Here is a 26,610-nt window from a genome sequence, read left to right as displayed (position 1 = left end):
CTTCTTCACTCAGAGGGTGGTGGACACCTGGAACGCGCTTCCCGGAGAGGTAATAAGACAGAGTACAATTCTGGGGTTCAAAAAGGGACTGGATGACTTCCTGGAAGCGAAGGGGATAACAGGGTACAGATAGAGGTTTACCGTACAGGACATTGAGCGAATAGGGTATGGATATTTTAGGTTAGGTAGGGAACACTTTCAGGTCATGGACCTGGGGGGCCGCCGCGGGAGCGGACTGCCGGGCACGATGGACCCCTGGTCTGACCCGGCAGAGGCAACGCTTATGTTCTTATGTTCCAGAACAGATCAGCTCTGGGTTCGTCGAGGTGTTGAGCGACTGGGTAATTTAAATGGTTGGTTATGGTGACTGATAGGGTGGAAGTCAGCTTGGAGATTTTGCTGTAAAAAAAGTCGGCCAGGGCATTGGCTGGAGGTGGGGAGTCGGAGGTAGTACGAGTTAGGGTCTGAGTGTCATAAAGATCGTTGACTATTTTGAAGAGGTTTTTGTTGTTGGGGTTAGGGGAGCCGATTTTTAGTGCTTAGAAGTTAGTGCGTTTGGTAGTTAAGAGTTTTTTGTATTCTTTTAGTTTTGTTCTCCAGTTGATTCTCTCTTTACTTTCACCAGATTTCAGCCATAGTCTTTCACGTTTCCGTAATTCCTGTTTCAATGATCCTAATTCAGCGTCAAACCAGCCATCTGTATTTTTGTTTCTCATTTTCCTTGTTTTAATGGGGGCCATTTTGTTTAGGATCTGAGTGCTTGTGCTGGTCCAGGCTTCGGCCGTGAATGAGTCGGGGTCCGGGTTGGAGGAGATGTCGTAGTGAGACCAGAATTCCACTGAGCTGATGAGGCCTCTGGTGGTTATCATTTTCTTGGACCTTTTTGCCAGTTTGGGGATGGGCTTGCCAGTTAAGTTGGAAGTTGCATAGTCTGTGGTCAGACCATAGGGAGTCAGTCCAAGTGGCTAGCTCCCAGAGAATCTTGGGATTGCTGAGTATGCAATTTTCTTCAGTGACCAGCGTATGTTTCTGTGAGGTTTCTTTGGTTTGCGAGAGGGGGGGGGGGACAACTGGGATTTGGAAAGGGCCCCATTCAGAGCAGTCAAGAATGAGGCGTTGAGCAGGCCTATGGGGTTCTGGGAAGGTAGGTCGAGGCCTAATGAGGATTGGGATAGGGGAGGAGAGTAATGCCTTTGTTATCCAGCTTTTGTAGCAGGCCCAGTAAAACATGAGAAATAGAGTTAGGTAGTAGTGTAAGGAAGCCATCATGCAATGAGAGATAGTACAGGGTTTAAGATAACTTGGTCTGGAAAGAAAAGTAGAGTAACCATGCAGAGTACTTATCCGTTTGGCTGGTGGGTTGTTGTCCGCTGGGTTTGGGATGGTCCTGGGGATGGTGAAGGATTAGGTGGTGTGAGCACTAATTTCCGAAGAGGGAGACGCAGGAACTGGTGGATGAAAGTGGATGGTGCTGAGTTGTTGGACTCCGAGTGAGGCATTGGTGTCCTCGTGGTGTTCTTTGAGGAGATGGCGACTACTCATGGAGAGTAGCTGTGCTATTAGTGGCGGGTTGGACGGGTCAGTCCCTGCACAAAGGCGCATACTAAGGCGCATGTGCCTTTGTCATGCGTTGGCGCGCCGAACGGCAGCACGCCGTTGGTGCTGGGACTTTTCAGCAGGATCCCCTTCCGGATTGAGGGAGGGGGTGGAGCAGTGCTTCCACGCTCGCTGGTCAGGCCCAGAGATTGCTGTCTACCCGCTGGTTTCGGTGCGGGGGACGAATAAAGAAATGCCGCTGGTGCTGGGACTTTTCAGCAGGATCCCCTGCTGGATCGGAGGAGGGGGGCGGAGCAGTTAATTCGGCAGCATTGGTTTCAAAGTCAGAAGGGTTTGTGCAAATGTGTTTTAACCTTAGAAATTGTGAATAAGGTAAATTATTTTTCAAGGATGGATTATGATGACTGGTTTAGTGCATAGGCATTTTTATGTAGGTTTCCCATACAAGTTGGTATAAAACTTTTCTTCCCCTTTGCATATCCAGAGATCTAGGGCAGGAGGGGACATTTGAACAGAACACACACTAGATCAGTGTTTTTCAACCGCTGTTCCGCGGCACACTAGTGTGCCGCGAGATGTTGCCTGGTGTGCCGCCATCAGGGCAGTACCACCAGTCTAGGGAGAGGGGCGGTCCGCCCCACGTGGACAGGAGAGAGCTGGACGGGGGACCCGCAGAGTTCAATACATCTCGAGCCGCGAGGCTCGTCTTCTGTTCCTGCCTGCCCTGCAGCTAACATATAGCCGATCGCAAGCGTTCCCCGATGTCAGCGCTGACGTCGGAGGGAGGGCTTAAGCAAAGCCTGCCCTCCGACGTCAGCGCTGACGTCGGAGAATACTTCCGTTCGGCTATTTGTGCGCGGCAGTGCAGGCAGGAAGCAGAAGACAAGCCTCGCGGCTTGAGCTACGTTTTGCTGAGAAAGTTGCAAAGATGGTCTGGGAGGCAAACACGGAACACAAAAGGGGGGAGGGTGTGCGTTTTGGACACAAGGCATGAACCTGGGAGAGAGGATGGAAGGGAAAGAGATGCTGAGGTGGGGGAGGGAATGCGTTTTTGGACACAGAAGAAATGGACTTGGGAGAGAGGAAGGGAGGGAAAGAGATGCTGAGGTGGGGAGGGAATGAGTGTTTGGACACAGAAGGCATGGACTTTGGAGAGAGGAAGGGAGGGAAAGAGATGGTTGTGTACACGGGGAATAGAAGAAAGGAGAATTTTTGGTCATAGGGAGGGAGTGAGGTACAGATAGTGGCATACCAGGGTGGGGGGGGGGTGCGGTCTGCCCCACCCCGGGTTTACGTCCCAAGGGGGTGCACAGCTGGCCACCCTCCAGTGTTGTCCCTAGGCCGGCAAACTGCGGCTCTTTAGCCACTTGAGTGCCACCGCCGCCAACGGTGTTGTTGGCGGTGGCAGCATTGTAAAATACTTTCTCTGTGTTTATTTGATTCCTATTCAAGAGAATTACTTTATATATAGTCAATATAGGCACAGAGTTAAATTTTTTAACATTTTCTAATGGTGGTGTGCCTCGTGATTTTTTTCATGAAACAAGTGTGCCTTTGCCCAAAAAAGGTTGAAAAACACTGCACTAGATTATGCAATACTAGAGATGAGCATAAAATCAGAGCACAAAAGAAAATCAGTGACATGCAATTTAAACAGAGATAAGACACTGGAAAATACAGAATGTAATCCCACAATGGAACATAATAAGCATTACTAACATCTCATTCTATTTTGTTGTTGTTAGTTCATGTAATCCTTTTCTTCTTCTCTACCTACTATTTAAGTTCTTGTAAACCGTGTCGAGCTCCATACTCATGGAGATGATGCGGTATATAAACTTAAGGTTTAGATTAGATTAGATTAGATTAGTTGCCATCAACTCGTGAATAAGAAAGAGTCATAACAAAAAGTTTTTAACTACCTGCATGGCACATCACACAAAATTCTGTCGTAGAAGAGAACCTCTTTTGCTCCATTAGTTTCCACCTGCAGGCACGGAATGCTGGAGGCATCATGATTCACCACCAAGATACAGGGGCTGTTCAGCCTCTTGGCCTGGTGGACCAACAAGTAACAGCGTTTGTTGTCCACATCATTGGCGATTACAAACCCCTCTAAGAACAGAGATATAACAATAACCACACTCAGGTAATTTCAATTTAAAAATTATATTATATATACATCAAACTATGAACTACAGAATATAAATCTAGCACATTTATTGTTTCTTTACAAGTTAAACAGTACAATGCTACTCATTTCTTGCATTTGTTCACATGTCCAAATGTTGATGATGTATAACAATCCAGTGTTCCAAGCTGCCAATGATTCAACATGAGTAAAAGCTAGCCTGAAAAATTTGACAAAATTGCATGTAGTGATATTGTCATGTGACATTAATCCTATTTCCTACTGGGGGCGGAGCTTGGCTGCCGAGAAGAATGGACTTGTGATCTGTTGCTCTCCCTCCCTGCACTATTGAAAGCTTTATGTTTAAAAATTTTTCCCTTTTTGAGGTGGAATTTTGAATTAATTGGAAGAACAACAGGATAGTATCAAGAAAACAGACAAAAATTGGAGACTGCCTTTGCAGCTGCGGGTGGAGGAGCAAAGAGACCCAAACGGGATCCTCCTACTCCATCTAAGGTGCCATTTCCAGTAGAACAGGGAGAAAACAGTGATCCTGTCACAGTGGAGTTAAAAAAAAATACAAAACTTGATACAGGAGAATACAGATAAACTCACCTCAATTCTAACAGAGGTGTTTAACTTGTCACAGAAAATGCATATATGCTCCACTAGAACGGATCAACTTGAGCAGAGAATATCAGGTATGGAAGATGACTTGGTTAATATAGCAGCTAACAGGAAAATAATTATTCACCTTGAAAAAGAGTTAGAAGAGGCAAATAATTATAGCAGGCAAAATAACATCAGACTGTTAGGTCTCCCGGAGGGGCTGGAAGGTACTAATGTAATTCAATTTATTGAGGATTTCTTACCAAAACTTTTGTCAATTAAATTCTCCTTCCCACTGGAGATTGAATGGGCACACCGTATTCCAGTGTGCCCATTCAATAACCATTAAGTAACCAGAGAGGTCCAAGACCACTGATCATAAAACTTTTAAGATATCAACAAATGCTTCAGGTCTTGAATGCAGCTAAACAAATAAAATCCCTTAGTTGGCAGGAAAGTAAAATTTCAATACTTCCAGACTTTGCAAAGCATACTGCTGCTGTAAGAAAGGAATTTTTGCTTTTGCGTCCCCAGCTTCGGCAGATGGGTGCTAAATTTGGACTGTTTTATCTAGCAATTATGAGAGTGACGATTAACAAGACAATGAATTATGAAAACCCAAAAGATTTACTAAACAGGATGAACAGATGATCTGAGGATTGTGTGGAGGAGTTCTCCTTGACTGGTGTTATTATGAATGATATAATTGAGGTTAATTTACTTCACAAAGAGAGGTAAGAGTGGTTAGTGTTATTTTACTACTGACAGTTGGATTTAGAATCAATTGAAAACAGAATTACTTAACTGCCTCTGGTTTGACTTACGGGATTCCCTGCTGCTGTTTTCTATTAGAATGTCCAGCTGCTTCCTGATTGGTGAATGTCACTTGGATATTGACAGCTCTGCAACAAATAAGATCTTGGGTCTGATTGCCTATGGCTTCCTCTCTCTGGAGGTCCCGCTCTCTTCTGTTGTAATGTTTTATGACCTCTTAGTCCTGCCTTTCCCCTCTGGATGTAGTTCCCATTTCTGATGAGAGCTTTCATCAATGAAGGGGGAGCCAAGAATCTTTTACACAGACCATTCAGGCTAAAAATAAAAAGCTAGAGGAGACTAAGGAAGAAAAGGAAACAATTACTGTGCTAGAGAATGAACTGCAGGGTATTATATGCTTGGAATATTTTATTGAGGTTGTCTCTGTGCTGTACATATGGCATCTGATATTGCAGCATAACGAAGGGGATGAAACGTAAAATGGTATGTTACAGCAGTGCTGTGTTGTCCTTAATCAAACACAAAGGAGCAGCGGAGGGTCATAGCAATGGCCAATTAAATTGGACAGTGAAAAGTATCCATTAGCAGCTCTAACAGTGACGATATCTCATCTGAAACCTAAGTATACCACTGAATGTAGGATGTTTGTAAGGAGAATTTAAGTCCTACAGGTTTTCACCAAATAAACGGGGAAGTTTTTGGACTTTAACAATTGTACACCTGTGGCTATATAGCCTAGGGTTTGGGGAAGATGATCTGGGAGATAGGTCAATGGCGGTGTAGAAAGCCTGAATGTCTCTTCAGTCTATAAAAGCTGGAAGATCACAATGCTCTGCTGGGATGCAGTAGCATTTCAGCTCTCTTTTGTGGAATGTCTAAGGAAAATATTGGTTATCAAGGTTAGCTCCTCCAGACATGGAAGGACAATTGCTATTCAACTTGCTTCTTTAATGGGTGTAAGTTTGGGAATGTGATATTGATTTTAAAGATAAGAATGAAATTGGATTTTTGGCTTGATGTGGTTTATACTTAATTTTATGAAATATATAATTATTTTTCATATATTAATTTTTTTATTCCTTTTCCCCCCCTATATAAAACATCTTTTACGATGATGTAATGATTTAGTTATTCATTATATTATATTATATTCATGGACTAGATATATGAAATATTTACATATTTATTACATATTTTAAATATATACAATATTAGTCATCTATATTTGCTATAATGTTACAATGTTATTATATGATGGGAAGAGATAACGAATAAAAATATAACAAGGGGAATTACTTAAAGCTATTTTATTAATTTCATAGATATTTATTAACTTTGTTCAGGAGTGTAGTGGAGGGACATGAGTCCAGGATCGAGGTTGAGGAGTGTATGGAGTTGATTATGTTTTTGAGGTCGTTGTGAGAGATCAGTTTGAAACTGTTCAAAGTTTCCATCTTGAGTGGATTGTCATCTTGGGTGGTCTCTGGGATCTATGGGAGTGCTTTGGCCTCTGAGTGCAGCTTTGCACGTATCTTTGATATTTTGTCGTGGAAGAAGGTGGAGAGGGATTCAGTCTATGCTTGTTTGCTGGGAATGCATTGGATCTTGGGATGAGGATAATAGGTTTTTCATTATTGAGAAGATGACCTTCGATCTACTTGGGACCTTGGATAGTAGTGCGGTGAAATGTGCTTTCTTTGCATCATGTGTGGATAGTTCGTAATTTTGCAGCAAGTTTCCAAGAGTATTTGTCCTCGTCACTGAGAATTTTGCGCCAAGTATTTTCTGTTTTTCTGACTCTCCTTTTTTGTACTCACAGGTCTTCTGTAAACCATGGTAAAGAGAATGGTCGTGAGTTAGGTTTGGTCACCTTGACTTTTGCTAGGTTCTCATATAGAGTTTTAATGCCTGAATGCCAGGTCAGTGCCTTCTCTTCTAGGAGTTTGTGCTTAGTTGTAGTTTGGAGATGCTGCGGGGAAAATGTGGTTGGGTTTACTGACTTTGGGTCAAACGTAATTGTTTCCTGGGAATTTGTTCAATCTGCTGCCTCTTTAACTCTGGTGTGCAGACCAAACATGATTATATGGTGGTCGGTCCAGGGGGCCACAATGTTTGTCGGCGAGGATGTTTTCTGGTCTGTTTGTGGGCCATCTGAGAGAAAGATTAGGTCCAGTGTGTTTCCAGAGGAAAGAATGGGAGAGGTGATTTGTTGAATGAGTCCCAGATCTGACAGTGCTTTGATGAAATCTCGTGGGGCGCCCGTGACTTCTGGGTAGTCCGCAAAGTTGCGGTCTCCTAGAACTATGATTTGTTTATGGTTTAAGGACAGATTGCTTATAATGGTTAGCAATTCGTTGAGCATAGACATAGAAGAGGAGGGTTCTCTGTAGACTAGTATGATCGTGATTTTTTTGTTGTGGCCTATTGAGAAAACGAGGCATTCTAGGACTGGTAGTGTTATGGAGTGAATTTGGCGTGGGTTTAACTTGGATTTGGCAATCTCTGCAACCCCTCCAACATCTCTTGTTGGGACGGGAGCATGCCAGTGCTTGGTAGCTTTGAGGGCATAACACACCCAAGGTGGCTCTATCGTTGTCTTTGAGCCATGTTTCTGTCACTAGTAGGAGGTCCCAGTTGTACTCTGTGATGGCATCTGTGAGAACGAGGTCTTTGTCGTTTACGGATCTGGCATTCACTAGGGCTGCTGTGACGTTGTGTGCAATGGGGGTGTATATGTCAGTTTTGATCTTTATGAGGTTGTGGGTATTGATTGTTTTGGGCTTTGCATGGTAGCAGCTTCTTAGGTCTCCATATCGGCCCTGGCCAGTGATGGTGGGTATGTAGTATGTCATCACAGGGAGTATGAGTGTGATGACTAGAAGGGGACAGGGTGTATTGGCTTGATTGCGAGTGACATGATAGAGTCTGAGCATGGTTTTTGGGCTGGTCCTCCTTCGGCCACACAGATGGCCTTTGGGGGAGATTCACTTGCTTGGCTGCCCTTTATAGGGCTGAAGGGGAAAGCACTGTGAGCTCTGGGGAAGAAGTGGAGAGAAGGAGCTGCGAGATGGATGTCAGAGAGATGGAGTCTCGGTACAGTGAGTGGAACGACTGGCTTCCTTCCCTTCAATGAGTTGAAGAATAAGGTGACTGCATGCTGCAACAGGAGTTTTGATCAAACAGGATCAAGCAGAGAGATGGAGTCTAACTGTGCTGAAATGAGAAGTTGAACTGCTCTGGGGAAGAAGGAGGCGGGGCTTCCCACCAAAGAGAGCTGGTCAGAGGTGGAGAATCAGTGCAGTGAGGATGACGATTTGGCTTCCCTTCCCCTCACTGTGTTGAGATTCAAAGATGAGCCATTGGAGCCCTTTAAAAGGGTACCCCCCTGATGATTGACATAAGCCACCACCACGGCATTGTCCGACAGAACAATGGCAAGAAGGAGTGGAAGGCTAACAGCGCCAGACAGATGGCTCTGGTCTCCAGAAAATTGATCTACCAGGACGCCTCCTCTGTGGACCAGGTGCCCTATGCTGAGTGACCTAGACACTGAGCTCCCCAATTGAGGAGATTGGCATCAGTGAGAAGCACCGTCCATTGTGGTGGATCCAGACTTGTCCCTTGAACAAGATGAGAGGACTGGAGCCAACAAAGAATGCAGCGTGAAAAGCCCCCAGAGGAACAGGAAGATCCAGACTGTGTCTCTGAGGCAACCACCTCCGAAGCAGAGCATACTGAAGAGGACGCATGTGGGCCTGCGGCCACCACACTACATCTAGGGAAGCTGCCATTCACCCCAAGATTTGGAGGAAACCCTGTGCTCAAGGACACCGGGATGCCATAAGCAGGCGAATCTGAGATTGTAAGTTGCTTACCCGGGCCTCTGGGAGGAAGATCTTCCCCAAGAGGTGTCGAACAGAACCCCAAGGTATTCCAGACACTGAGATGGAGCCAGCCGACTCTTATAAAGGTGGACCACCCATCCCAGTGACCGGAGAAACTCCACCTCCCTAGTTTTGACCCAGGTGCTTTCCTGAAACGACTTTGCCCGAAGCAACCAGTCGTCCAGGTACAGATGCACCAGAATGCTCTCTTTCCGCAAGCGTACCGCGATTCCCACCAGAACCTTCGTGAACATCCTGGAAGCCGTGGCCAGGCCAAAAAAGAAGAACACAGAACTGATAGCGCTGACCCTAGATCGCAAAGCGAAGGAAGTGCAGATTGGAGGCCAGAATTGGAACATGCAATAAGGCCTCCATCAGATCGAGAGAAGTCCGATACTCTCCCGGCTGAACCGCCAGAATGACAGACTGCAGTGTTCTCATGCAAAAAGAGGGAATTTTGAGAGCCTTGTTGACGCCTCTTAAATTGAAGAGGGGCCGAAAGGTCCCCTCCTTCTTGGGCACCCCAAAAGAAATTGAGTACCTAACGGTTCCATACACCTAAGGGGAAACTGGAACAACTACTTGGAGAGCTAGCAAGCATTGAAGGGTCTAGTGAAAGGCCTGCGTTTTCCATACCGCCTAAGCTAGAAAATGAACTGTCCAGAGCAGAACCGACCCGCACCACCTCCAGGAACCACTAATTGGATCTCGGCCCACTTGTAAAAAAAAAAAAAAAAAAAAAGACGTAGCCGGGCATCCACTGGAACCAAACAGGGCACCAGCAAGGAGTCACTGAGCAGGACGGGCAGGGGAGGAACCGGTGGAGGGATTCCCAGATCCCCGACGCCCCCCCCCCAAAAAAGGACTGCATGCGCTGATAAAAATGACCCCGGGAAATCCCCGAAGCCTGGAAAGTAGCAGCTCCACAACCAGGACGGTATTTGTGAAACTCCCGCAGACACCCCCAGGCAGTGCCACCCTGAGATGCCGGGTGGGAATTGTCTTCAGGCAAGCGGGGCACTTTAAAGTCCGAAAGAGTCTGAACCAATTGATCTAGATCCTCTCAAAAGAAAAAAAAGACTCCCAAAAGGGAAATTTAGTAGGCTTAGTTTTGGACGTGGCAACTATAAGAACTGCTGCTGCTGGGTCAGACCAGCGCCCTAACTGAGACTAACCTTACCTGCCTATGTTCTGGTTCAGCAGGAACTTGTCTAACTTTGTCTTGAATCCCTGGAGGGTGTTTTCCCCTATGACAGACTCTGGAAGAGCGTTCCAGTATTCTACCACTCCCTGAGGGAAGAACTTCCTTACGTTTGTACAGAATCTATACCCTTTTAATTTTAGAGAGTGCCTTCTCGTTCTCTCTACCTTGGAGAGGGTGAACAACCTGTCCTTATCTAACTCTATCCCCTTCACTACCTTGAATGTTTCGATCATGTCCCCTCTCATTCACCTCTTTCGAGGGAGAAGAGGCCCAGTTTCTCTAATCTTTCGCTGTACGGCAACTCCTCCTACCCCTTAACCATTTTAGTCGCTCTTCTCTGGACCTTTTCAAGTAGTACTCCAGGTGAGGGCACACCATGGCCCGGTACAGCGGCATGATAACCTTCTCCGATCTGTTCTTGATCCCCTTCTTTATCATTCCTAGCATACTGTTGGCCCTTTTCGCCGCTGCCGCAGCACATTACATGGATACCTTCATCGACTTGTTGATCAGAACTCCCAAATCTCTTTCCTGGGAGGTGTCTCCAAGTACTGCCCCGGACATCCTGTATTTGTGCATTCGATTTTTGTTACCTACTTGCATCACTTTACACTTATCTAAGTTGAACCTCATCTGCCATGTTGATGCCCATTCCTCAAGCCTGATTATGTCATGTTGCAGATCTTCACAATCCCCGTGTCTTCACTACTCTGAATAACTTTGTATCGGCTGCAAATTTAATCACCTCACTTGTCGTACCAATGTCAAAATTGTTTATAAAGATGATGAAGAGTACGGGTCCAAGCATCGAGCCCTGTGGCGCCCCCCCCAGTCTCAAGTGTTGTCCATTTACTCCCCCTCTCTGTTTCCTATGCTCCAGCCAGTTTTTAATCCACGTGAGTATTTCACCCTCGATTCCATGGATTGCAATTTTCCGAAGTAGTCGTTCATGTGGAACTTCGTAAAACGCCTTCTGAAAATACAGATATACAATGTCGACCGGGTCACCCTTGTCTATCTGTCTGTTTACTTCCTCAAAGAAGTGCAGCAAGTTCATCAAACATGATCTACCTTTGATAACCCTCGCTGACTGGTCTTCATCAGCTCGTGTCCGTCACAGTGATCAATGATGTGGTCCTTTATCAGTGACTCTACCATCTTTCCCCGTATCGAGGTCAGACTCACCGGTCTGTTATTTCCCGGATCTCCCCTCGAACCTTTCTTGAAGATCGGCGTAATATTCGGCACCTTCCAGTCTTCTGGAATCTTTCCCGATTTGATCGACAGATTGGCTATTAGTTGAAGCAGTTCAGCTATGGTTCCTTTCAGTTCCTTGATGACCCTCGGATGGATGCCAGCCGGTACTAGGGATTTATCGCTCTTAAGCCTATCAATCTGCCTACACACCTCCTCTAGACTGACCATCAATCCTGCAAGCTTTCCATCTTCATTTCCAGCACCACCGACCAAGCGCGAAACCACAGAATTAGCAGATGTCCGCACCAAGTAAAGAGCACCCGAGAGGAACGAGGCAGCCATCTCAAGCTTTGCCACTCCTGATCCACCAAGGAACAGTCATCAGACTCACGATCAAGGATAAGCTCGGCCCACTGAAACATGGCACGAGCCACCAGCCCCCCCCCAAAAAAAAAATAGCCGCCAAGTCAGAGACCTCAAAATTCTGTTTATGGTCTCCAACTTACGCTCCTCAGAGTCCCGTAAGGCAGAATTGCCCACAACAGGCATAGTATGCTGCTGAGCAATCACTGAGACCACCGTGTCCACAACTGGCGACTTCAAAGTAGCCCTATACCCCTCTCGAGAGGATCCTGGAATTCCTCAAAAGGGTCCAGGTCCCCATCCAGGCCAACATGCTCCTCTGACCACCAATACGCATCTCAAGCCACCTATAGGCACTTGGACAAGGGAGGAGGAAGAGGGGATGTCAAAGGAGAAAAGGGAGGCAAAGCCACAGGGGGTGTGGAGGAACCCCCCCCTGGGCGCACTTGGGACCTCCCCAGCTGCCTGAAAATAGGCTATGCACAAAGAAAAAATTAAATCAGGGGAAAAAACCCTGGGGGTCCCATAGGACTCCCTGCCACAGAAGGGGACCAAGTTGAAACCTGCCAATACAGGGGGAAGGTCATCTGAAGTTGCAGACAAAATGGAGGGGCCTGTTTGTGAAAATGCGAAGTTCTCTCCAGGGCCTGTAGCGGCTAGGAAGCCTGAACGGTCCCAGCCACTAAAACAGGCAAGCTGGCATCAGCTGTTAAAAAAGTCAGCTGAGAGGGAGTCCTGAGCCGAACAGGCAGTAAGGCAATCCTTTTTACCCTTACTGTCGGCGGCTGAAGAAATTTCTCTATGGGTGTGGGGGAAGACCGGGCTGCCCCACTGCTCCCTGCCGACTCGCGAGGCATTAGCGGAGGGGAGCCCTGGACGCCTGCAACCGCTGCGGAAGGAGCTCCACCACCGCACCGGCCTGAACAGCCGATTTCAGGCCGGCGGTGACTGCCTTGTGTCTGGACCAAATAGTGCACAGCTTCCCCTGAGAAGTGCTCAATTGGTCCATACATGACCTAGCTAGAAGAAAAGTACGAGTTAGTTAAAAAAATAAAGTAATTTACAGCATATTTAAAGGGAAAGTAATCCTTCAGACTGGCACTACCTCAGGATTTTTTTTTTTTTTAACAGAACAGACCCAATTGGCACTAAAAGCAGCATGCCTTGCTTGACATAGAGGGCAAGGCTTACTGCTGAGGCACCTCTAAAAAAATTTTAGGGAGATGGAAGAAATGGGGGAGGGACCCAGCACGAGACCCGCCAGGTTTGACACCCCCGAGGTCGGATGGACCTTCAAACAGGGTCCACCCAAGCTCACAAGCTCAACCTGGCACAAAAACAGGGACTAGGATCCCTAAACAAATTTCAACAGCCCTACCAAGAGAGATGGATACAGTTCCTCACACCTGCTGAGACTGAAAGAAGACTAATAGGAATAGGGGAAAGTACCTCTTATGTACTATTCCACAGTTTTGTTTCAGTCTCCACCTGCTGGTCATAATGAGATATATACCCATTCATAAGGACTTTACCAGTTTACCAGGCGTTACAGAATAAGAGGTTAGCTTTCATAAACTACAAAAGATCGCAGAAAGAGGAAGACAGGCAAGAATATCTGGAAAACTAAGAGAGGCTGGTCGTGTAGTCAGGAAAGCACAGTTACTTACAGTAACAGGTGTTATCCAGGGACAGCAGGCAGATATTATTAACGCATGGGTGACGTCACCGACGGAGCCCCGGTACGGACCTTTTTAACTAGAACGTTCTAGTTGGCCGCACCGCGCATGCGCGAGTGCCTTCCCGCCCGACGGAGGAGTGCGTGGTCCCCAGTTAAGATAAGCCAGCTAAGAAGCCAACCCGGGGAGGAGGGTGGGACGTAAGAATATCTGCCTGCTGTCCCTGGATAACACCTGTTATGGTAAGTAACTGTGCTTTATCCCAGGACAAGCAGGCAGCATATTCTTAATGCATGGGTGACCTCCAAGCTAACAGAGAGGGAGGAGGGATGGTTGGCCATTAGGAAAATAAATTTTGTAACACAGATTGGCCGAAGTGTCCATCCCGTCTGGAGAAGGCATCCAGACAGTAGTGAGTAGTGAACGTGTGAACTGAGGACCAAGTGGCAGCCTTGCAGATTTCCTCGATGGGCGTGGAACGGAGGAAAGCCACAGAAGCAGCCATAGCTCTGACCCTGTGGGCCGTGACAGCACCTTCCAGTGAGAGACCGGCCCGAGCATAACAGAACGCAATGCAGGCAGCAAGCCAGTTGGAAAGCGTCCGTTTAGAGACAGGACGACCTAGACGGTTAGGATCGAAGGTCAGAAAGAGTTGAGGAGACGAGCGGTGAGCCCTGGTACGGTCAAGGTAGTATGCAAGGGCACGCTTACAATCCAGCGTGTGCAACGCCTGTTCCCCAGGATGAGAATGGGGTTTAGGGAAAAAGACAGGCAACACAATGGACTGGTTGAGGTGAAAAGCCGAGACCACCTTGGGGAGGAATTTAGGATGGGTACGCAGAACCACCTTGTCATGGCGAAAAACAGTGAACGGTGGATAGGCGACCAGTGCATGCAGCTCACTAACCCTCCTGGCAGAGGTGATGGCAATGAGGAAAAGCACCTTCCATGTTAGAAGTTTGAGCAAAGTTGTGGCAAGAGGCTCAAAAGGAGGTTTCATGAGGGCTGATAAAACCACATTCAGGTCCCAGACGACAGGAGGAGGCTTCAGAGGTGGTTTGACATTGAAGAGGCCTCTCATGAACCGGGAAACCAGAAGATGAGCCGTGAGAGGTTTTCCGAGGATAGGCTCATGAAACGCAGTGATGGCACTGAGGTGGACTCTGATTGAGGTAGACTTGAGGCCAGCATCGGACAGAGAGAGCAAATAGTCCAGTACAGTTTCCACCGCCAATGAGGTGGGATCGTGATGATGCAGGAGACACCAAGAGGAAAACCGGGTCCACTTCTGATGGTAACATTGGAGAGTGGCCGGTTTCCTGGAGGCATCCAAAATGCGACAGACAGGCTGAGACAGATTCTCTGGAGAGGTCAGCCCGAGAGAAACCAAGCTGTCAGGTGGAGCGAAGACAGATTGGGATGTAGTAGAGACTGATGCTGCTGTGTAAGTAGAGTAGGAAACACAGGAAAAGGAATGGGCTCCCTGGAGTTGAGCTGAAGCAGGAGGGAGAACCAGTGTTGGCGAGGCCACCGAGGAGCGATGAGAATCATGGTGGCCCTGTCTCTGCGGAGTTTGTATAACGTCCGCAACATCAGAGGGAGTGGAGGAAAGGCATAGAGGAACCGATCCGTCCAGTCGAGCAGGAATGCATCCGGGGCCAGACGGTGAGGAGAGAAGAGTCTGGAACAGAACTGGGGCAGCTGATGGTTGTGAGGAGCTGCAAGGAGGTCCACCTGTGGAGTGCCCCAGCGAGCAAAGATGGAGAGGAGTGTTGGGGGGTCCAGAGTCCCCTCGTGAGGTTGAAGGATGCGGCTGAGATTGTCGGCCAGGGAGTTCTGTTCGCCCTGGATGTAGACAGCCTTGAGGAAGAGACTGTGGTCCGTGGCCCAGGTCCAGATGCGGAGAGCCTCCTGACAGAGGAGGCGAGATCCGGTGCCGCCTTGCTTGTTTATGTAGTACATGGCGACTTGATTGTCTGTGCACAGGAGAAGAACCTGAGGGCAGAGAAGGTGCTGGAAGGCCTTGAGAGCATCGAACATGGCTCTGAGTTCCAGGAAATTGATGTGATGTTGACGCTCCTGAGGGGTCCAGAGTCCCTGGGTGCGTAGATCTCCCAGATGAGCTCCCCACGCATAGGGGGAGGCATCAGTGGTTATGATCATGGAGTGAGGGGGTAGATGAAAGAGTAGACCCCTGGAAAGATTGGAGGAGTTCAACCACCATTGAAGAGATTGCTGAAGAGACGATGTCACAGAGATGGGATGAGAAAGAGGATCCGTGGTCTGTGACCATTGGTTGGCTAGAGTCCACTAAGGTGTCCTGAGGTGGAGTCGCGCCAGAGGAAGTACATGGACTGTCGAGGCCATGTGGCCCAAGAGGACCATCATCTGTCGAGCTGGGATGGTTTGATGAAGGAGCACTTGACGACAGAGGTGGAGCAGGGTCCGGTGTCGGTCGAAGGGGAGAAACGCCCTCATCAGAGTGGTGTCGAGAACTGCTCCGATGAACTGAAGTCGCTGTGTGGGAAGCAGATGCGACTTGGGGTAGTTGATCTTGAACCCCAAGAGATGGAGGAAAGAGATGGTGTGATGAGTGGCTTGCAGCACAAGTGGAGACGTAGTTGCTTTCACCAACCAATCGTCCAAGTAGGGGAACACCTGAAAGTTGTGAGACTTGAGGAAGGCCGCTACCACAATAAGGCACTTGGTGAACACCATGGGCGATGATGCGAGGCCAAAAGGTAGTACCTTGTACTGATAGTGGCGGTGCTGAATCTGAAAGCGGAGGTAGCGACGTGAATTCAGATTGATGGGGATGTGAGTGTAGGCCTCTTTGAGGTCCAGGGAACATAACCAGTCGTGTTGAGAGAGAAGAGGGTAAAGCGTGGCCAGGGAGAGCATTCTGAACTTCTCTTTGACCAGACACTTGTTGAGGTCCCTGAGATCGAGGATGGGGCGGAGGTCTCCTGTCTTCTTGGGAACCAGGAAGTAGCGGGAGTAGAATCCCTAACCCCTTTGGTCCGGAGGCACCTCTTCGATGGCATTGAGAAGAAGGAGGGATTGGACCTCCCTCAGGAGGAGGGGGGTTTGGGAGGAGTGAGAAGCAGACTCTACGGGAGGATTGTCTAGTGGAAGAGTCTGGAAGTTGAGAGAGTAGCCGTGGCGAATGATGTTGAGGACCCATTGGTCTGATGTGATGACCTCCCAACGGCTGAGGAAAAGTTGGAGGCGATCTCCGATAGGCTGAGGAAGAGGCAATGATGTTGGGAGACTGGCTATGCCCTGGAGAAAAGAGTCAAAAGGGCTGAGATGGTTTTGACGGAGGTAGAGGCTTGGCAGGTTGGTGAGACTGAGAGCGAGCCTGAGTTTGATGTTGTTGCCGAGGTCAGCGTGGCTGCTGTTGAGGCGGGTTGAGAGGTCTGGCCGAGAACCTGCGCTGGTAGGAAGACTGCTGTCTGTAGGTGCGAGCAGGTGGAGTCTTCTTTTTAGGTTTAATCAGAGTGTCCCACCTGATCTCATGTGCTGAGAGTTTCTGGGTTGTTGAGTCCAGGGACTCTCCGAAGAGTTCATCACCCAGACAAGGTGCGTTAGCCAGGCGGTCCTGGTGGTTAATGTCTAGGTCAGAGACTCTCAGCCATGCCAACGGCGCATGGCCACCGCCATGGCAGATGCGCGAGAGGTGAGCTCAAATGAGTCGTAGATGGAGCGAACCATGAATTTCCTGCGTTGGAGGAGGCTGGAAATATGTTGCTGGAAAAGAGGGACCTTACGTTCAGGAAGATATTTCTGTAAGGAGGAGAGCTGTTGCACCAGATGCTTCATGTAGAAGGAGAAGTGGAAGGTGTAGTTGTTGGCTCTATTGGCTAACATGGCATTTTGGAAAAGGCGCTTACCAAATTTATCCATGGTTTTTCCCTCTCTGCCAGGAGGGGTGGAGGCATATACACTGGAACCCTGAGATTTTTTCAAAGTAGATTCCACCAGGAGGGACTCGTGGGGCAATTGAGGTTTGTCAAACCCTGGGATTGGAATAACACGGTACAAGCTATCCAATTTACGAGGGGCTCCAGGAACCGTGAGGGGAGCTTCCCAGTTTTTATAGAAAGTTTCCCGTAAGATGTCGTGGACGGGCAACTTCAGAAATTCTTTGGGAGGTTGCTCAAAGTCTAGGGCATCGAGGAAAGCCTGAGACTTTTTAGAGTCGGACTCTAAGGGAATGGAAAGAGCTGCTGACATCTCCCTAAGGAATTTGGAGAAAGAGGATTGCTCTGGTTTTGAGACGGTGTCGGTCATGGAGGGTTCTTCATCGGTTGATGAAGCGTCCTCCTCGGTACCGTGAGGGGAGTCTTCCCACAAATCTGGGTCCCTAACGTCGGGGTGCGTACGTTTGGACATCAGTGTGGAGGGCTCGGCATGGCGGGTCTTTGAAAGAGATTTGCCTGAGCGCACCGAGGCGGTACCGGGTGAGGAAGACCGATGTCGTTCCTGGGACCGGACAGGGTCGGCAGCATCACGGGTATGTACTGTAGGTGTTTCTGCCAAGAGCACCGGCATGGAAGTATTAATCGGTACCGAGGGGGTCGACACCGATGGGACAGTGTGAGGCTCGGACCGGTCCTGTACCGGAAGGTGCGGTGCCAGCAACGCCGGCAACAGTTGTTGGAGCTGTTGTTGCAGCTGCTCCTGTAACTGTGTTTGGAGTATGGCCGCGATGCGGTCGTCCAGGAGAGGCACCGGTACTGCTTTTTTCTTCTTCGGTACCATAGGTGCCGCTCAACGCTCCGGCGATGAGGAGGCCGATGATGAGGCACTCACCGAGATCGGAGCGGAGCGTTTGCGAGGCCGGTGCGGTGCCGGGAGGGCCGGTGTCGCAACCGTGGCAGGAGGGCGCTCAAGGGAAGTGGGAGGCTTCTTAGCCGGCTTACCTGGGCCCAACAACCCCGAGGAAGGGTCCGGTGGTGTCGATGTCGTCGGTGCCGACTTTTGTGGTGCCGTCGACGTCGCAGCCGGTTCTATGGCAGATCCGGTACCAAACAAAATATTTTGCTGGATCTGCCGATTTTTCAAAGTACGCTTTTTAAGCGTAGCACAGCGGGTGCAGGTGTCAGCCCGATGCTCTGGACCCAAGCACTGGAGGCACCAATTGTGTGGGTCGGTGAGGGAGATCGGGCGTGCACACCGCTGGCACTTCTTAAAACCCAGTTGAGGGGGCATGAAGGGAAACATGGCCTCCGCAAAATTGAATCCGGAGGCCTGTATGGTGGCAACATGCCCCGCCGGGGCCGGCCTGAAAAAATAAGGAAAACTCGACTATTTTTTTTTTTTTTAAAACAAAAATAAGAGAATCCGATAAGAAAAATAGGAAAAAAGTGAGAAAATACGCGAGCGGGAAGGCAAAAATTAGTTTTTCAACGGCCGTTGAAAACACATGCGTCTTCTTCGCTCCGCGGAAATGAAGAAACTGGGGACCACACACTCCTCCGTCGGGCGGGAAGGCACTCACGCATGTGCGGTGCGGCCAACTAGAACTTTCTAGTTAAAAAGGTCCGTACCGGGGCTCCGTCGGTGACGTCACCCATACGTTAAGAATATGCTGCCTGCTTGTCCTGGGATAAAGCAAAGATGCAAATGGAAGAAAAAATAGTTGACACTGTTAAAATGGGGAGAGAAAACATTTTTAGCTGAGCCCAGAGAGCAGAGCAGGGAAGGCAAGAGAAGGGAGTCGGGAGGCAGGAGAGAGCCTGAGGAAGGAGAGAACAGGGGAAAAGAGTCAGAGGGGGAGTTGATGGACAGGGGAAGAGGTGCTGATGGACCGGGGGGGGGGGGCAGAAAAATGAAGGCAGGCCTACTGCTGGACAGGGGGAGCAGGAAGGAGGTGATGATGGATAGGGAGGAGGTAAAACACAGGGAGAAGGGCTGCTGCTGGATAAGGTGAGCAGTGATGGGGTGGTGGAAGATACAGGGGAGGTAAAAGGAAGGGAGAATGGACAGGGGGAGCAGGCAAGGGGTGGTGGTGGACAGCCAAGGAAAAAAAAATAAAGAAAGAAATACAGAAATACAGAAAGTGGCTAAGGAGAGAGAAAAAAAAAAGTAGACAGAAACATACACATATATTCTAGCACCCATTAATAACAGGCTATAAGACTAGTACTTATAATAAAAGCAAAAGCTTGTTTAATATTTAGGAGTGGGCACATGCACAATGAAGGTGACAGCTCTACTGAATAAAAAGCAAAGGAAGGACACTTTTATTAAACTAAAAATAAAAAAGGAGGAAGAAAATATGAGACCATAAAGGAGGACTGTAAGGGGAGTTGATGGGGGGAGAGGAAAGGAGAGGGAGGAGATGTAGGACTTGCTGAGGGGAGGAAAGACTAAATGTACAGAAACAAGAGCAGGACTTGAACACATAGGGGAATAAAGGAGAGATGGAGGAAAGGACCCAGTGCTTGCAAAAAATCTAAAAATTTCACATTTATAAACGTGGGCATGTTAACATAAATTTATTTTTACATGGTCACACAATTTATGCACATTTTACACTTGCAAAAACATATGTGAAAATATTATACAATGGTACCTTGGAATCCGAATGCCTCAGAACTCGAACGTTTTGGAATCCAAACTTTTTTTTGTAGTAAATTTTGTCTTGGAATCGAACTCTGCAAAGTGCTCAAACCCCAGGCATAGCGGACGCGGCTATGGCCGCCAGTCTCCCTCCCCAACCTCCCCTAACGATCGCCGCAGGAGGGTGCCCAATCCCTCCTGCCCGACCCCCCAACGGCCCCCCTAAGATCGCCGGCAGGAGAGTGCCAAACCCCTCCTGCCGGACCCCCCAACGTTCCCTATAAGATCACCGGCAGGAGGGTGCCCAACCCCTCCTGCCCGACCCCCCAACGGTCCCCCTAAGATTGCCGGCAGGAGGGTGCCCAACCCCTCCTGCCGGACCCCCCCCAACTAAACTCCCTACCCCAGAACCCCCCTCTTGGGTTTACCTCACAATTGGCCGGACGGCTCCTTGCACCGTCCGGCCAGCAGGCCCGCCTCTGTCCAAATGAGGCGGGCTCGCCCCTCCACTGCCCAACCCACAGGATCCTAGGGCCTGATTGATCCTGTATGTTTCTGCCCCTAAAATCCAGTGTATTTCCTGTTAAAATTTGAGTTTCTGGGACCCAGGAACGGATTAATCTAGTTTCCATTATTTTCAATGGGAAAAATTGTCTTGGAACTCGAACATTTTAGAATCCAAACGGTGTTCTGGAATGGATTAAGTTCGGATTCCAAGGTACCACTGTACTTGGTTTTACTTATTTTGGCACGATTCTTTCATAAGGCTTTTTCCGAACAAAGCTAATCACAGCAACATTAAATTGGGCAAAATTATTGAGACATATGGCCAGACAGAAACTAAGCAGGCGATACAACAGGTATTTTAATCTCAGCTTCCATAGATGTTTCTACAAACAATATATCAATTAAAAGTACCTGGGAATGGAATATTCATGTCAGTGTGCAGCATTTCTATGAGTTGGGCTGTCTTTGATCCTGGTGCAGCACACATATCTAAAATCTACAAAGAAACACAAAAGCACTTAATAGAATAGTCTATTTAGCCTTTAAGGATAAGTTTCAATTGTACAATTGTTCTTTTATCCTATTCAGAATATTTGGGGCTGGTTTTGTATAGGATACAGCATAAAGAATTATCTATTGTTCATTAAGCCCTATGTGTTCCTGCTCCTTTGTATTTTAGAGAATCTTTGATTGTGTATTGTCCAGGTAGATCATTACGATCCAAGAGTGCCATGTTGCTGTCGCAGGATAGGATGTTAAAAGCTCACTAAACTGACATCAGAGCATTTACCGTATTTTCACGCATATAACGCGTGCGTTATACACGATTTTACAAACCGTGCATAACCTTGCGCGTTATACGCGTGAGCGCATTTTACAACTTTTTTTTTTTCAATCCGATCGGCATCCCCCCTGCGAACCGGCATCCTCCCCCCCCACTCGCATCAACCCCCCTCCCCGCGATCCTACATCCCCCCAGCACCAAACATCTCTTACCCGATTGGGCACCGGCACCAGCACCAATGCACAGGACGTGCCAGTGCCCGAAGATCCTCCCTCGTTGGTTTGGTTTGGGCTGGGCTGGGCGGTGCGATGCAGGAGAGATAATCCTTCTTCCTGCGGATCCTCCCTCGTTGGTTTGGGCTGGGCTGGGCGGTGCGATGCAGGAGAGATAATCCTTCTTCCTGCGCCGGGCTGGACTAGGCTTTGAGCATTTGCGCATGCTCAACGCCTTCTGGTCTCGCTCTCTCCGAGAAGAGAATCTCGGAGAGAGCGAGACCAGAAGGCTTTGAGCATGCGCAAATGCTCAAAGCCTAGTCCAGCCCGGCGCAGGAAGAAGGATTATCTCTCCTGCATCGCACCGCCCAGCCCAAACCAACGAGGGAGGATCTTCGGGCACTGGCACGTCCTGTGCATTGGTGCTGGTGCCGGTGCCCAATCGGGTAAGAGATGTTTGGTGCTGGGGGGATGTAGGATCGCGGGGGAGGGGGGGTGACGCGAGCGAGGGGGGAGGATGCCGGTTCGCAGGGGGGATGCCGGATCGGATTGAAAAAAAAAGTTGTAAAACGCGGGTAAGCGAGCGGGGGGGGGGGGGGAGGATGCCGGTTCGGAGTAAGCGGGAGGAGGTTTTAGCATGCGCGGTATACGCGTGTGCGCGCTATATTAAATTTTTTAAACATAAATTTGTGTTCCCCGCGCGCTATACCCGTGTGCGCGTTTTACACGGGTGCGCGTTATATGCGTGAAAATACGGTACTGTTGCTACTGTGGGAGTGAAGTTGTGGAATAGCCTTTTTGGCCATTTGTGCTTGTGTGCCAATAGATGGAGTTTTAAAGTTTTTGAAGACCCATTTTTTTGCAATTACCTTTTTTGTTACTTATATAATCTGGAGATTAAATTATGCTGGTTTCTTTGTGGTAATGCAGAGATATTTTTTCTGTTATGTCTTTATTTGTGATTTATGCTATGTATGGTTATTTTGTAAACCTAGGCAGTGTATAAATCTTTTAAATAAATTGAATTATCTAACCAATAACCTATATAATGGAAATTTCCTCACCAACAATGGTCATATTATAATAACCCCAATCCCAAAAAATTGTAAAGAACCAGCAACATCAATAACCAACTATAGACCTGTAGCATCTATTCCATTTATGGTAAAAATCTTGGAAGGACTGGTACACACCCAACTAATTGAACACCTTGACCAATTCTCCCTCCTGCACGAAACTCAATCTAGCACTGAAACGGTAATTGCGGCCATTCTGGACAATTTGCGCTACTTGTTCAGTAAGGGCCTCAACACCCTAATCATGCAATTTGACATGCCTTTGACTTGGTGGACCATGGAAAACTGTTACAATGCCTAGACGCAATTGGAATCAGAGGAGAAGTACTGAACTGGTTTCGAGGTTTCCTTATATCACGCACATACCAAGTCCATTTTAATCACGATCTCTCAGATACATGGAGCAATCCATCTGGCGTGCCACAAGGATCACAGCTATCCCCTTTGCTCTTCAATGTTTACATGTCCTCACTGGGTGCACAACTATCCCAGCTGGGGATAAAACTATTTAGCTACGCTGATGACTTCACGATAATCATCTCATTCACCAACTCTGTCTTGGAAGTCATCCACAAAGCAACAGAAATATTAAATCGGATGGAGCAATGGGTGACCGAATTCAGACTAAAACTAAACTCAGAGAAAACAAAATTTTTCATAGCAGCGCCATACCCACTCGACACTAAAGCACCAATGTGAATCAACAACCTGAGCTATCCAATTCAACCCACTATGAAGATATTGGGTGTAACACTGGACCAAAACCCGACCATGAAAGACCAGGTGGACTCCTTGATCAGAAAAAATCTTTCACACCCTCTGGAAACTTCGGTCCATCAGAGCTTACTTCGATGCCTCATCATTTCGAATTCTAGTACAATCCCTTATTCTGAGTCAACTCAATTATTGTACTTTTTGACACAGAAAGCCCAAATTATGAGTTTCCAAAAGGGTAATTCCATGTCAACTGGTTCAGTTTCAAGTAGGGTCCCTGGTTGACATCTTCCACGTATACAAAATAGTGGCCCAAATAAAGTGGCCCTTAACTCTGGACCAAATTGAGATCATACCCCCAAACTTTTGATATCCCCTAAACAAATTTCATCAATTTCTGAGATGGTTGAGTGGGGAGCTCTGGACCACTTGACATGGAATGACCCAAAAATTACCTTAAACTAGCCCTTTAAAACTAAAAATAAATAAATAATAATAATAATAATAGAGCGGTGGTAGAGTCCAGTCCAGACCTTCCTGAAGCCCTATATACATGTATTCAAAACAGCATAGACCAGTGTCTCTCAAACTTTCTCGAGCCAGGGCACACTAAAGGTAGTGGTCATGGCTCGAAGCACCCAGAAGTGCGTGAACGTCCATTGATGTCACACGCATGTATGACATTATCACATTGATGGCTTTGCATGCACAGAGGCCCTTCAGACGGGCCCTGAGACATCAGTAGGGGGTGCAAGCAGGGAAGAGGGCCAGAGAGGAGAGGAGTTAGCGCCGGCTGATTGTCTATAGCACTGTGTCTCAGCTACTTCAAGCTAAGTACCCCCTAAATCTAACAAATATCAACTGAATACCCCAACCACAGACTACTCAAGCTCCGCCCTAGGCCCACCTAAGCTCTGCTCCAGATCCCATCCCCTTTACTAATTGTAATGCAATTTTTTCCATTCATGTTTCATATATACACAATATATACATGTCCTGTAGGCAAGTCAACTGGCTGGTCCCGCTATTCCTTCTCAGCCGCGGCACACTTGGAATCTCAGGAGGCACACTAGTGTGCTGCGGCACACAGTTTGTGATACACTGGCATAGGCACATTATAAGGAAAAGCTTTTATTTACACACTCTTTTGAGCCTGTTTCCTCACAGACTTAGGGGAAGTAGTTTCTCTGTTCAATAATAAAATCCCACCAATGCATTCCACAGTTCTATCAGGTTTAAAAAGCACCATTAAGTCTAGTTCATACTTCAGTTGTTAAATAGTTCAAACAGAAGAACATTTATATTACATTAGTGATTTCTATTCCGCCATTACCTTGCAGTTCAAGGCGGATTACATAAGAATTGTCATGATATTAAGAAGTACATAAGGAATAGTTTGAACATTTTCTAATTTGCTAAGGAGTAGGTAGTATTGCAGGTGAAGCTTGGGACAGATCTGGTTGTGTTATATTGGTTTTATGTATTTTTTGAAGAGTAGGGTTTTTGTTTCTTTTTTGAAGGTTTTGTAGTCTGTGGTCGAAATCAACAGATTGGTGAGTTGTCTGTCCAGTTTCGCTACTCTGGTGGCCAGTAGGTTGTCATACAGTTTTCTTCATTTCTTCGTTTGACATTTTTGGATGGCAGTTGTGTGAATAGTGTGTGGGTTCTCCTATGTTTTGTTGAGGTGGATTGAATTAGTCGATTGTTCCAGTAGGTTGGGCTGTCTCCATTTATAGCTTTAAATAGTAGGCAGTGGAATTTGAAGTGTACTCTGGCTTGTATTGGGAGCCAGTGTGAGTCGTGATATGCCTCTATGATGTGGTTGTATTTTTTCAACGAATAGATAAGTTTTAGGGCTGTGTTTTGCATTGTTTGTAATTGTTTTATCATGGTTGCTGGGCAGGGGAGATATAGTATGTTGCAGAAGTCTATTAGGCCTAGGATTAGAGATTGTACCAAGAGTTGGAATTGTTTTCTGTTAAAGAATTTTCAAACTTTTGTCTTAGGTTTCTCATAATTGCGAATGATGTTTTTATTATTTTGTTGATTTGTGGTTACATGGTACAAACTATCGGCACTCCAAGGAGTTTTAGCGTGGGATGAATGGGGTATGAGCTCGAGTTTATTACTAGATTTGTTAAGGTTGGGGTTTTGCTGTTTTCTAGGAGGATTAAGTTTGTTTTGTCAGAGTAAGTTTTACTTTGTGTTCTTTCATCCATGTTGCTACTGTTTCAAGTGTTCTGTGTATTGTGCCTACCATGGAGGGCACTGGTTGGTCAAAGGGGAGGAGAATGGTGATGTCATTTGCATAGCTGTAGGAGGTTAGGCCTTGTTTGTCTAGGCAGGAGCTGAGGGAAGCAATGTATAAGTTGAAGAGTGTGGGAGACAGAGGTGATCCTTGGGTACTCCGCAGGGGTTAGACCATGGTTCTGATTTTTCTTTGTTTGTTTAAATTCTGTAAGTTCTGGATTGTAGGAATCCTTTAAACCATGATAGTACCTTGCCTATGATTCCTATAGAGTCTAGTGTTTGTAAAAGGATGTCATGATCTACCAGGTCAAAGGCTGCAGAGAGGTCTAGTTGTATGATCAGCATTTTCTTGCCTGTGCTGATGTGTTATCTAGCAGTGTTCATGAGTGTTCCTAGTAGGGTCTCAGTGCTGTAGTTGGTTCTGAAGCCAGACTGTGTGGGGTAGAGTAAGTTGTGGTTTTGTAGGTATAAAGTTAGGGCTTTAGCTAAGAGGCCTTCCATTAGCTTGACGTAAAGTGGAATTGAGGCTATGGGTCTGTAGTTGGATAGTTGGTCCGTTGCTCCTTTGGGGTCTTTTAGGATCAGAGTTATGATGATTTTGCTGAGGTCTTGTGGGAAAAGGCCATCTTTGAGTAAAGTTTGTATCCATTGTAGTAGCAGGGTGTGAAATAGTGTACTGGAGGTTTTCAATAGGTATGGGCAGCAGTGATTAAGATCACAGGCTGCGTAGCTGTATTTATTATAAAGTTTGTTGAGGTCTGACCATTGTATAGGTGAGAAGTGGGACCAGGTTCTAATCTAATCTAAACCTTAGATTTGTATACCGCATCATCTCTACATTCGTAAAGCTCTGTCTGCTGCAACTGATTTTCTCTGTAGGGGGAGTTGCGATCTCTTAAGTGTATAGGTGTTCATTGAACATGGCTCTGATAGTTGTGATTAGAGAATGACACGGGGAGCGATCCCCGCAGGGAGCCGCGGCTTGGCTGCAGTTTGGCTGCGGGTTATGGTGTCTCCATAGCCAAATCGCCGCAGACACGGGGACAAAAGTTTTCACCGCCCGCAAAAACGGTGAAAAGATTTGTCCCCGCAGGCAAATGTACCC

The 26,610-nt window shown here is 47.3% G+C and overlaps 1 protein-coding gene across 3 annotated transcripts in view; it reads right to left on the bottom strand.

The window, feature by feature from the left end:
- Positions 1 to 26,610, bottom strand: part of NSUN2 (NOP2/Sun RNA methyltransferase 2) — a 922,747-nt gene that overhangs the window by 590,246 nt on the left and 305,891 nt on the right. For all 3 annotated transcript variants that reach the window (XM_033929740.1, XM_033929738.1, XM_033929739.1), the window contains exons 6-7: positions 20,881 to 20,965; positions 3,480 to 3,672 (exon numbers count right to left, since the gene is read on the bottom strand). In XM_033929740.1, coding sequence (XP_033785631.1) covers positions 3,480 to 3,672; positions 20,881 to 20,965 — 278 coding nt within the window. The remainder of the gene's footprint in view (positions 1 to 3,479; positions 3,673 to 20,880; positions 20,966 to 26,610) is intronic.

This window comes from Geotrypetes seraphini, chromosome 2 (genome assembly GCF_902459505.1).
Source record: "Geotrypetes seraphini chromosome 2, aGeoSer1.1, whole genome shotgun sequence".
Lineage (NCBI taxonomy): Eukaryota > Metazoa > Chordata > Amphibia > Gymnophiona > Dermophiidae > Geotrypetes > Geotrypetes seraphini.
Note: the sequence above shows the minus strand (reverse complement) of the source record. Positions and strands in the feature narration are given on the sequence as shown.